At 34.4% G+C, this 11,295-nt stretch overlaps 1 protein-coding gene and 1 long non-coding RNA gene across 4 annotated transcripts; one reads left to right on the plus strand and one right to left on the minus strand.

Moving 5' to 3' along the window:
- Positions 1 to 259: 259 nt before the first annotated feature.
- LOC109588966 (uncharacterized) lies at positions 260 to 3,143 on the minus strand. Of its 3 annotated transcripts, none has more exons than XR_002188453.1 (7): positions 2,543 to 3,143; positions 2,238 to 2,438; positions 1,301 to 1,477; positions 1,113 to 1,196; positions 577 to 965; positions 452 to 534; positions 260 to 375 (listed from the first exon to the last, which is right to left on the minus strand). It is a non-coding gene; the product is annotated as an uncharacterized LOC109588966 (long non-coding RNA). The 3 variants fall into 3 exon arrangements; XR_002188452.1 differs by having other exon boundaries at positions 452 to 513; positions 1,301 to 1,480; XR_002188451.1 differs by having other exon boundaries at positions 1,301 to 1,480.
- Positions 3,144 to 3,220: 77 nt separating this feature from the next.
- Positions 3,221 to 9,858, plus strand: LOC109588965 (uncharacterized). The gene is made up of 9 exons (XM_020005070.1): positions 3,221 to 4,850; positions 5,226 to 8,062; positions 8,106 to 8,184; positions 8,234 to 8,563; positions 8,608 to 8,688; positions 8,740 to 9,012; positions 9,068 to 9,202; positions 9,291 to 9,596; positions 9,645 to 9,858. The coding sequence occupies exons 1-8, from the start codon at positions 3,221 to 3,223 to the stop codon at positions 9,593 to 9,595; spliced, it is 5,670 nt and encodes a 1,889-aa protein (XP_019860629.1). The 3' UTR covers position 9,596; positions 9,645 to 9,858.
- Positions 9,859 to 11,295: the final 1,437 nt, after the last annotated feature.

Consider the following 11,295-nt stretch of genomic DNA (forward strand, 5'->3'; position numbering starts at 1 on the left):
AAAAGGTACAAGATTGTCTAATAAAGATGCTAACTTCTTGGCTGAAAAAACAAGATAAAGTAATTAATCATTTTTGGAAGCAACTGATAGATTCATTGAGAAAAATGGAAGAAAGTGATCTTGCTGGGGAGATAGAAACAAAAATTACTAAACAATGAATTATAGTCAGCCACACGTACATCAATATTAAGCACAATTGTCATCACAATTATTTTACCCTTTTTATGCTTGATTTCGCTACACTATCACTTAACATTAATGATTTTTTGTTTATAATTCATAAAGCAATACAATTTTGATGTTAAAAATATTAAAAGAAAATTATTATAAGCAAATAATAGTTTTCCACAAATCATTTCTTGATGGAGGAACAATCTAAAACAAAAAGAAGATAAATACATTATGTCCTCTCTCTCTCTTCTCAGGATCCACTATTCTCTCTCTCCCTTACCTTCACTTGTTGTCTCCTCCTCCTCCTCCTGCTGTTGTTACTGTGTTATTATTAGAGACAAACTGTATTTACATGAAAATTCACTATGAAGGATCGTGTACAGTTCTTAATATAAAAAAATTTACTTTCTCATTTTACTCCATTTGTCCAGCAGCAAGATCAAGGAAAACCCATCTCAGTTTTTGTTCCTTCCTTAGATCAAATTGTGCTAGTTCGTCAGATAAATCTCTACAAATCATCTCAAGATATTCTTCGGCATCTGAGCAGTTGCTGCTATAGCTTGAGCCCACTTCTCACTAATAGAATCATCAAGACCAATGTTCCTCCTTGAGGGTGACTAGCAATTACCGCCATGAACATTAGTAGTATCTGGTGTTGACTCATCTCTTGAACGACAGCTGCTAGTATTCCCTCCTCCTCCAGTGCTGCTACCACTGATACTACTCACTCCACTGTCATCAAACACTTCATCTGCTACTCCACCAGTGACTAAGACATCATGACTACTGGGACTCTGTATAATAATATAAATATTAATAATTAACACTTAATACCATAACAGTATTTATGCATAAATCTATTATTAATATCTGACTAATTATTTATCAGTTATACACAAGGTACATGTACATGTACACACATGAGGTGTGCATGTGCTTACTGAAGTAACTGCTTCATATATCATTACTTCTTCGACCCAATACAAGAACCTCTCAACCGCTTTCTCTACTCTTGTCAATAAATCCTATTAATAATAAATTAATAATAAACGTTTGGTTCACCACTAAATGTAACAAGAGGAGAGAGAGTAAGAGAGAGAGAGTGCTTAATACTGCTGAGTGAATATACATGTGTAGTCAGCAATAGATTGAAGGTTCTGGACACAGAGAGCATCATTCCCGTCAAAGGTACTCCGCTGTGTCTCTATCATCTCAGAGGTTCTAGCCAGATCACCTGATGATAGTTTAAGGTAAGTATCACAAGGTTCTCCCTCTGCAATGTGACGGAACCAGTGAGACATTGTATCTACTAACAAGAAACATATCATCATTGATAAGCATTCTATTGGTGAAATATCTCTAATTATATTTATTAAAATAGAAGCCAATAAGCTAATTAATACTAATCCCACATATCATGCTTGACAAAAATGTAATAATAAATTATATCTCTGTAACAGATCAGACTCAGTTCAAAGAAATCTCTTGCCAAAAATCACACACCCAGGTATTACAAAAATCAGAGCTTAAATATACATGTACACAAAGAACAAAAAAGCATTAATACCAACAAGTGACGAAAGGAAGGCTAGCCTCAGGTAACCATAGGGCAGGGCTGCCATACAGCTATATACAACTCAAAAAACAGCCTAATAAAACATTACACAAATTATAAAATTACTTTGAACATACAAATTCACACTTACTCAACTGTAAATATTTAACTGATTCTATGCTACTAATTAACACTAACACAACTATACATAAATAATGAAGTCTTTTAATTACCATCCAACATGTACATAGAACCAATTTCAATCAATTCTCCACTCATGGCTCAAAAATTATTTGTTGGCACTCAGAAACACTGCAAACTTTCTGCATAGTATAAGGACATTAATACATGTATGTATCAAAAAATGAAATAAAAATTTGGGATAATTTTGTAGCCATTTTTTGAAAAAATCCATGGGCTATAGCCTTTACTTTTTTTCAAAAATTGGCCAATTTCTCTAAATGGTCATAACTATTAATTTTATGTCACTCAAATCTGTATGACATCATACCTTCTCTCTGTGTATCATTGGCAGTCCTTTATTGTAGATGGTGTACCAATCCTAATAGATTATTCTCCAATGAATGAAGATAGTCTTTATAGTAGCAACAAGAGCACCACTTGAGGTATCACGTCCTTGAGTTGGACGATACTATAAGGGCTCTTCTGACGGTAAATCAGACTGAAACTTAGCACAAAGTACTCTGAACTCCTAAAAATTAATAATAACAGGAATGTCATAACTTGATCAATCTACACAGTGTCATGTGCAGGAAATAATTAGCATAAAATTGGCAGTGTTTGGCTGTGTCCCACCTCTTTTCCCTTCACGTCTATCAGTGGCCCCTCGTCTATGAGTCTCTTTAGTACTTGACTCTGAATAATGAGAGTTTGAGTTTTTGGAAGAACAGGAACTGGGCAATTTGGGGGAATGTAGATCTAAGTTTTTGGAAACATGAGTCTCTGGGCGTTTGGTAGATTGAGAGAGTTTAGGTGAGGACTTATGATCCTTTGAAGAATAAGACAAGCTATGGTCAGAGAGACTACTAGCTTCTGGTAAAAGAGGTTTGGTATCTGCTTTTAGTTTAGTAGTGGGGGTCTGTGCTGCTGTTTAGGAGAGGGCCTGGTTTCTGTGGTAGAGTGTCTCTGAGGTTGAATTGGTTTTGATACTAGTGGGTTGAGAGGTTGGGAGGGTTTGGATGATTTTGACTGAGTAGTACTAGACTACTAGTAGTAGTGGTCCCTTCTTGTTTAAGCTGGTATCGTCCATTCCTTTCTTCTTCTGCTCCCGTCTCCTATCCAGTGGCTTCTTTGATCTCAAACTCTCTTCTTTGCCTTTTGTTCTGGAGGAGGACATTAATTTTGTAGGTCAGTTTATTTTACTGACTACTGAATTTAGTTGCTAGGTAGCGCTAACCTTAGCCACACCCCTAATCATTATTTTATATGATATAACATTAGAGTAATTAATGAAAGGAATCCGGAAATGGTACCATGTCTATGATTGATGCGATGGATGCGTCTTTGCTTGTTGTTGCTGATCTCTTCTCTGCTTATTCTTCAGGTGATATTGATCGTGTTATTAGTCTGATTGATGCTGGAGCGTCTCCTTTTACTACTAACGATGAAGGTAACACATTGTTTCACTTGTGTTGTACCAATAATACTGACGGACCAAGAATATTAAAGCGTCTTTTGACTGTACCAAGTATTGAGCCCACCCCATTTTTCTTATTTTATCTTGGTAATAATGATGGTGATACTTTACTTCATTTAGCTTGTATTAATGAAATAATAGAGTGTGTTCAATTATTGCTGTCACGTTCCCGAGCTACAGATAATACCTTATTTGAATTAACTAACAATGCTGGTTTATCTCCATTGTATTATGCTAGTAAAGCTGGTCATATTGATATAGTGACACTAGCTATTTCAAAATATGGTCCATTCAATATTGATAATATCATTAAATGCATAGATGTTGCTGCTAGTTGGCAAATTATTCAATTATTATTAATAAAAATTACACTCAGAGATATGATGAACACGTGTAACGAACATGAACACACTCAACACCTCCTAAGACTCTTTCCTATGGATAATGAATACTTCCAGTTAAGTGATGGAATGACAACTGTACTTCATTTAGCAGCTACATCAGGGGATCTAGAATACTTCACTACTATTGTTAGTTTCGGCTTTGATATAAACAGATTAGATAGTGATGGTTACACTCCTCTACACAGAGCTATTGAATATAGTCGTGTATCAATAGCTAAATATCTTATTAGCCAACCCAACTGCCTTTGTGAAAAATTAACTAAAAATAAAGATATAACTCCGTTACTTGATGCTGCTATTGAATTAGGTGACCTATCATTAGTACAGGGTCTGGTGGAAAGAGGTGTGGATGTTAATATTAGTAACTGTAATGGTGCAACTGCATTGCATTATTCTTGTCGTTGTGGTCACTTATCAATTGTAGAGTATTTGACATCTCTTCCTCAAATTAATTATGCAAAAGATACTTGCAGCAGAACAAGTATTCATTTTGCAGCTGAATTTGGGCAAGTACATATTGTCAAGTATCTTGTTGAATCATGCAACCATGATATTAATATAGAGGATAAGTATGGCAATACTCCACTGTATATGGCATGTATTTATAATCACTTGCCAGTAGTAGAGTATTTAACAGGACAACCAAACTGTAACATTAATAGTAATAATGAGACACACCCTCTACTAGCAGCAACAGATAAAGAACATTTAGAAATAGTGAAGCATTTCATTGAATCTACTGGCTGTGATATTAATGTTAGAGAAAAAGGAACTGGTTCCACTCCATTACATAAAGCATGCTATAATGGATCACTGTCAATAGTAGAATATTTGATATCTAAACCACGGTGTGACATTGAAGCTGAAGACAATGAAGGAAACCAACCACTTCATTATGCAGCATGTCAAGGACACAAGGAAATAGTTTCAATAGTAGGAAAAAAAGTTAGTATAGATGGTTTATCTAAATGTATGGAATCAGCAAAGCAACTAACAGAACCAGATATAATGGATCTATTAAATAATCATTATAAAGATAGGATATCATTACTTAATGCATGCGGTATATCTGGAAATGTAGACATTGTGCGGCATCTTGTGATTGACAAGCACTGTGATGTTAATGCTAAAGGGATGAATGGTTATACAACATTACATTATGCATGTCAAGAAGGTCATTTTGAAATTGTTAAATTTCTGACTAATCATCCACAATGTAATATTAAAGCTAGAAGGAGGAATGGCTGTACACCATTACATGATGCATGTAAGAAAGGTCATTTTGAAATTGTTAAAATTCTGACTAATCATCCAGAATGTAATATTGAAGCTAAAATGGATTCTAGTGACAGACCACTACACATAGCATGTGCATCTGGAAATGTAGACATTGTACGTCATCTTGTGATTGACAAACACTGTGATGTTAATGCTAAAGATTGGAGTGCCTATACACCATTACACTGTGCATGTGAAAATGGTCATTTTGAAATTGTTAAAATTTTGACTAATCATCCACAATGTAATATTGAAGCTGAAAGGTTTTCTAGTGACAAACCACTACACAAAGCATGTGAATCTGGTAATGTAAACATTGTACATCATCTTGTCATTGACAAACACTGTGATGTTAATGCTAAAGGGAGGTTTGGCTATACACCATTACTTTTTGCATGTGAAAAGGGTCATTTTGAAATTGTTAAATTTCTGACTAATCATCCACAATGTAATATTGAAGCTGAAAACGAATATAATGACAGACCACTACACGTAGCATGTCAATCTAAAAATGTAAACATTGTACGTCATCTTGTGATTGACAAACACTGTGATGTTAATGCTAAAGGGAAGGATTGCAATACACCATTACATTATGCATGTCAAGAGGGTTCTTTTGAAATTGTTAAATTTCTGACTAATCATTTGCAATGTAATACTATTGAAGCTGAAAACAATAAAAATAAAAGGCCATTACATTCAGCAATTAGTCATAGACCTCTTTCTAAAAGTCATTTGGACATTGTCAATTATCTTGTTGAAGTTAAAGGTTGTAGCGTTGAGGAGATTAAAGATCTTTATATTTATCAATCCAGTGGTATAGCATTATTACGTGTTGTTAAGTGTATATTGACTGGTCCTCCTGGTGCTGGTAAGAGTACATTAAAGAAGAGGCTCCTCAATCAATCTCTTGATACAGGTCCTTCTCTTAGTACTGGTGTAATTGATGCAGCTGTACAAGTTAATTCATTTCGAAAACTATCACAGCACAATGCAGTAGTGACTACAGAATGGAAAGAACAGGAACTTGATGAAGAAGCTATACTGATCAGTAAGAAACTATTACCAGCAAACAATACATCAGATGAAAGTATTGGACCTACTGCACCTCACCAGTCTACTTTATCATTTGAAGAACGAGAAGCTCTATCATTTGGAAACAAATCAAGATCACCCAAAGAAAGCGACCTATCTTATCAATGTGATGATACAAGTGTTATGTCGTCACCTAGGTGCATGCACTCTGAAGTAATTGATGCCTCAAGTTATAATAAAGAGAGCTCAATTATGAAGCAGAAGAATATAGCTGATTCATGCAGAACACCTGTCAATTGTGAGGAGGAAGAAACCACAACTAATACCGATGTGCAAGATTGCAGCAGTTCAGTAAAAAAAGGATTTTCAGATTATGTAATGAAGATACCTGTTAGAAAAAGAGAAGAATATGAGAAGAAGTTAGAAGAAGGAAATGATGACAGTCACACAATGTTACACATCATTGATACTGGAGGACAACCTGAGTTTCATGAAATATTACCAGCTCTTATAACTGGCCCAGCTATCAATCTACTGGTATTCAAACTAACTGAAGATTTAAGGAGTCGCTATGAAATAATCTATCGAACCTCTTCTGGTGATTCTAAACCTTATGAAACCTCATTGACACATGAAGAAGTGATATTCCGTTCACTAGCAAGCATAGCTTGTTTAAGACAGAACACTATTGGATGGAGTTTTGATGAAATACCTATTGAAGATAAGTCAGAACCTGTTGCTTTTCTTATTGCTACACACAGAGACCAAGTGGATGAGAATAAAGTGAGTGAAGTCAACCAGCAACTGAGAACCACGATAGAAAACAGTTCTCACTTGTTTGACTCTGATCTTATACAGTTCTCTCAATCAGAGCAAGTCATTTTTCCACTTGACACAACAAAGGATGAAAAAGAAGTAGAACACCTTCGTTCTCTACTTCATGAGGCTATAACAAAAAAATTCGAGGAATTAAAAATACCAGCATCTTGGTGTGCTCTAAGTTTAAGATTAAGAAAAAGTAAAAGGAAGCTTTTCAATTATCGTACTTGTTTTCAATTAGCTCAAGAGTGTGGTATCAAGGATACAGAAGAGTTTAAAAATGTTTTATGGTATTTACATCACAGAGTGGGTATCATCATGCATTATCCTAATGTAGCAGGTCTGGAGGATATTATTATCACTGATCTTCAACTGGTGTTTGATCGTATCACTAATCTGATCACAACATGCTTCACTTTTGAACAGTTAAAAAGTGCTGCTGTGAGGAAAGAGTTTCATAAAAATGGACGCTTTTCAGAGTCACAACTAGATAAAATTGCATTACAAGAGAAAGGCAATCCTCTCAATACAAAGAGACTAGTAGCACTACTGAAGCATCTTTATATTGTAGCTGGTCCTATGAAAACTAAAGTTGATCAAAAAACTGTCAATTACTACTTTATGCCTTGTGCTCTGAAACCAGCAGGTGTGGAAAGAGAGGAGAGAGATGGGTCAGTTAGTCCAGCTCCTTTATTGATATGTTTTGAGTGTGGGTATACTCCTGTTGGTGTATTCTGCTGTCTAGTAGTGTATCTTCTTGATCAGCAGACAGATCAAGTATTGGAATGGAAGTTAACTGGTAATGATCAATATCGTAACAGGATTACCTTTCAAGTTGGTCAATACTATGATTCTGTTACCTTAATTAGTCATGCTACTTATCTTGAAGTGTGGGTTCAGCAACAAATGAATCCCTCACTAAATGATCTTTGTGAAAAGATATTATCATCATTGGACAAAGGACTAGTCACAGTGACACAATCACTCCATTACACTTACAAGTCAAAGCATATGTTTGGAGTACCATGTACATGCACTGGAGTACCTCATCCTGCTGTGATAGAGTATTGTTCAGAAGGAGCTAAGTGTACTAATGGTAATATAATGCAACTTGGTGAGAAACATTTGTACTGGTCTAAAAAGGTAATTAAGAAGTTTATTGTTTGTTTACATTATTTGGTTATAGGTTGTTGATCTGAATACTGGAGCTCAAAAATCTAACAAAAGCCAACCATCTGGTAATGTAGCTGCTACAAAAAATGAAGGTGAGTTTTATCATTCTTGTTTATATTAATAAATGATATTCACATGCAGTTCTTCCAAAAAGTATCTTTCAAAGCCACTTAGCTGATATTACTGATGCAATTTCATCAGATGTTACACGTGTTGCTGTTGATTTTTGTACTAAATCGTTAATACCTACATCTTTAAATAATGACCTTGCCTCACTTCTTGGTGTATCTGACTTTGACAAAGCTAACAGGATCACTAGCTACATTTATAAACATATAATATCTAATTCTACAGTTGAAGCTGCTGAATATCTTACCACTGTTTGTAATGTGTTGTATCAAAGAGATCACATGAGATTAAAAAACATTGCTGCTAATATTTGTAAGGAATTAGGTAAACCAGTTCCTAAAGGTATGAATTATGAATTTATAGGTAATGTTACAATATTTTGTTAGGCAAGAAACAAACAAAACTTAAGAGAGTACATACTGATGATGACAATGCTTTAAGAGGAAGGCAATCACAAGATATGCAAGGTATATATGTCACAATTAATTATTACAGCATTTAATTGTTCGATCAAATAGGAGAAATGTCAGTAAATGAAAGATTAAAATTATCAGAGCTATCTGAAACAAATGACGATACACAATCTTCAAGCAATATTAGTAGTGTATTGGGACTTGAAAGACACAGTGAAGATGAAACCTCTGAATCTGTTTTAACAAACAAAAAACAAAGACTTTTGACTGATGATGATGATGATGATGATTCTCTTCCCTCTCCTCTTAATAAAGGATATGGTAAAAAATTAACTGGAAATAAACTGCACAAAATAAAAAATGGACAACCCTCTCATAGTAATTAAACCATGATTCTATTATTTATTCAGATCTGCTATTTTTATCTCTGCAGATGAGGTTAGGAAAAGGAAAGAAAATGAAGATCATGATCGTTCATCAAGAAGTAAAAGGTTTAAGATCTCTCGTAATAATGACACTACTGAAGAAACAACTATTGAACAGGAAAGCTCATTGTCTCATAATGCAGGTATTATGTCTACAGCAACTTTTCACACAAGATGTTTTCAATCATGTCATAATAATTAATTATGTTTCATTACATCATGTATATGCAGATCTCCTGTTGGAAAAGAAGCCACAAATGAGCGATCTTATTAGGCTATTTCAATGTTCTGATACTTATTATATGATTATTGGGATTGCACTGGAGGTTGAAGTGTATGACCTGTTACTTAATCCACAATCAACTACTAATAATCTCATTCAAGTATTCAAGAGATGGCTAGACTCCAATAATGATGTGACCTGGAGAAATATTTTGCAAGTTTGTGAAGACTATCCTGATCAGCTTGGAAAAGCAAAATCTGATGTAAATAAATTTCTTTTATCAGATAGAGCTAGTAGGAAATATCTTAAATAAGGTACATTGCCTTTATGATTACATGCAATCATTAATTCATTATAAATAGCTTATAAAAGACCCAGCACAAGGTACACACTATCACTTACGATTCTCCTCCTTTTTCTTGAGATCAGCTGGCAATAAACCTCACTCTAAGAAATAATTTAAGCTACATAATACATTTACATTAGCTTTACTTTCATAAGTTATTTATAGGTAGTAGAAGACACACTATCACTTATCACTACAATTTTGTCACTTAAAATTTTTGTTATAAATCATAAAACCATACATTTTGACTTAAAAATATTAAATAGAAATTATGATATTTATAATAGTCTTTCATAATTTGATAAATCATTTCTTGAAGGAGAATGATCTAAAACAAAAAGATAAGTACATTATGTCCTCTTGACTCTCTCTCTCTCTCTCTCTCTCTTACCTTCAGTTGTTGTCACCTCTTCCTCCTCCTCCTGTTGTTGTTGTTGTTGTTGTGTTATTATTAGATACATACTGTATTGCTCTAAGTGATGGCTTGATTGGTGTGCCCAATAAACACTTCATTGCACACCATTTACCTTGAAGCTACAATAAATAAAATATAATATAAACTATAATACAAGAAAATTTACTATGGAGGATCATGTACAGTTCTTAATATTAAAAACTCACATTCTCATTTTTCTCCATTTGTCCAGCAGCAAGATCAAGGAAAACCTGTCTCAGTTCTTGTTCCTTCCTTAGATCAAATTGTGCCAGTTTGTCGGATAAATTTCTACAAATCATCTCAAGATATTTTTTGGCATCTGAGCAGTTGCTGCTAGCTTGAGCCCACTTCTCACTAATAGAATCATTAAGACCAATGTTTCTCCTTGAGGGTGACCAGCAACTACCGCCATGAGCATTAGTAGTATCGGGTGTTGACTCATCTCTTGAATGACAGCTGCTAGTATTCCCTCCTCCTCCAGTACTGCTACCACTGATACTACTCACTCCACTGTCATCAAACACTTCATCTGCTACTCCACCAGTGACTGGGGTATCATGACTACTGGGACTCTGTATAATAATATAAATATTAATTAATATTTAACACTTAATGTTTAGAAATACCGAATGACAGACACACACAACAACTACCTATACCTTGCGTAGGCGAGGCCAATAAAGACATCAATATGTATCAGAAAATGTAATAAAAGTGTTTGGTGATTTCAAAGCTATTTTTTTAAATCCATGGGCCTTTGCTTTTTTCAAAAATTGGCCCATTTTAAAAAATGGTCATAACTTGTAAATTTTTGTCAGAAACAGCTCAAACTTTCTAAATACAGATGTAGCATAAAGACATCAGTATGTATCACAAAATGTAATATGAAGGACGCTTAATAACCCGTTAGTACGGTATATAATAAAAATTAAATATCAATAAAAATAAAATAATTTCGTATACCTAATGTATTGACAAGTCCCTTTTCCACTAGCCTCTGCCAGCCATGAGGTACAACTACTGCTGAGCTTGGTGGAGGTTCCATTTATTTTCTAAAAAGTATATAAAACAAAATAGTAATTTTTATTTACTTTGAAGAGATCTTATTTACAAATCAGTCAAATCACATGTAAGCACATGGGTGGGAGTGGCTACTACTGAAGCCACTCCTCTAAATTGCTCCTCTCAAATGTTACCTGTTAGGTCTGGTGTACCTCAAGGGAGTATCTTA

The sequence above is a fragment of the Amphimedon queenslandica genome, unplaced genomic scaffold (assembly GCF_000090795.2).
Source record: "Amphimedon queenslandica unplaced genomic scaffold, v1.1 AMPQUscaffold_11742_Cont14090, whole genome shotgun sequence".
In the NCBI taxonomy this organism is placed as follows: Eukaryota; Metazoa; Porifera; class Demospongiae; order Haplosclerida; family Niphatidae; genus Amphimedon; species Amphimedon queenslandica.

What these genes read in the sequence shown, in the direction of transcription:
- LOC109588965 (XM_020005070.1), top strand. Translation starts at nt 3,221, where the DNA reads ATGTCTATGATTGATGCGATGGATGCGTCTTTGCTTGTTGTTGCTGAT. An exon ending in ATCATTACTTAATGCATGCG is followed by an intron (nt 4,851 to 5,225) that starts GTATATCTGGAA and finishes TTAATGCTAAAG; the next exon opens with ATTGGAGTGCCTATACACCA. An exon ending in CTCATTGTCTCATAATGCAG is followed by an intron (nt 9,203 to 9,290) that starts GTATTATGTCTA and finishes ATGTATATGCAG; the next exon opens with ATCTCCTGTTGGAAAAGAAG.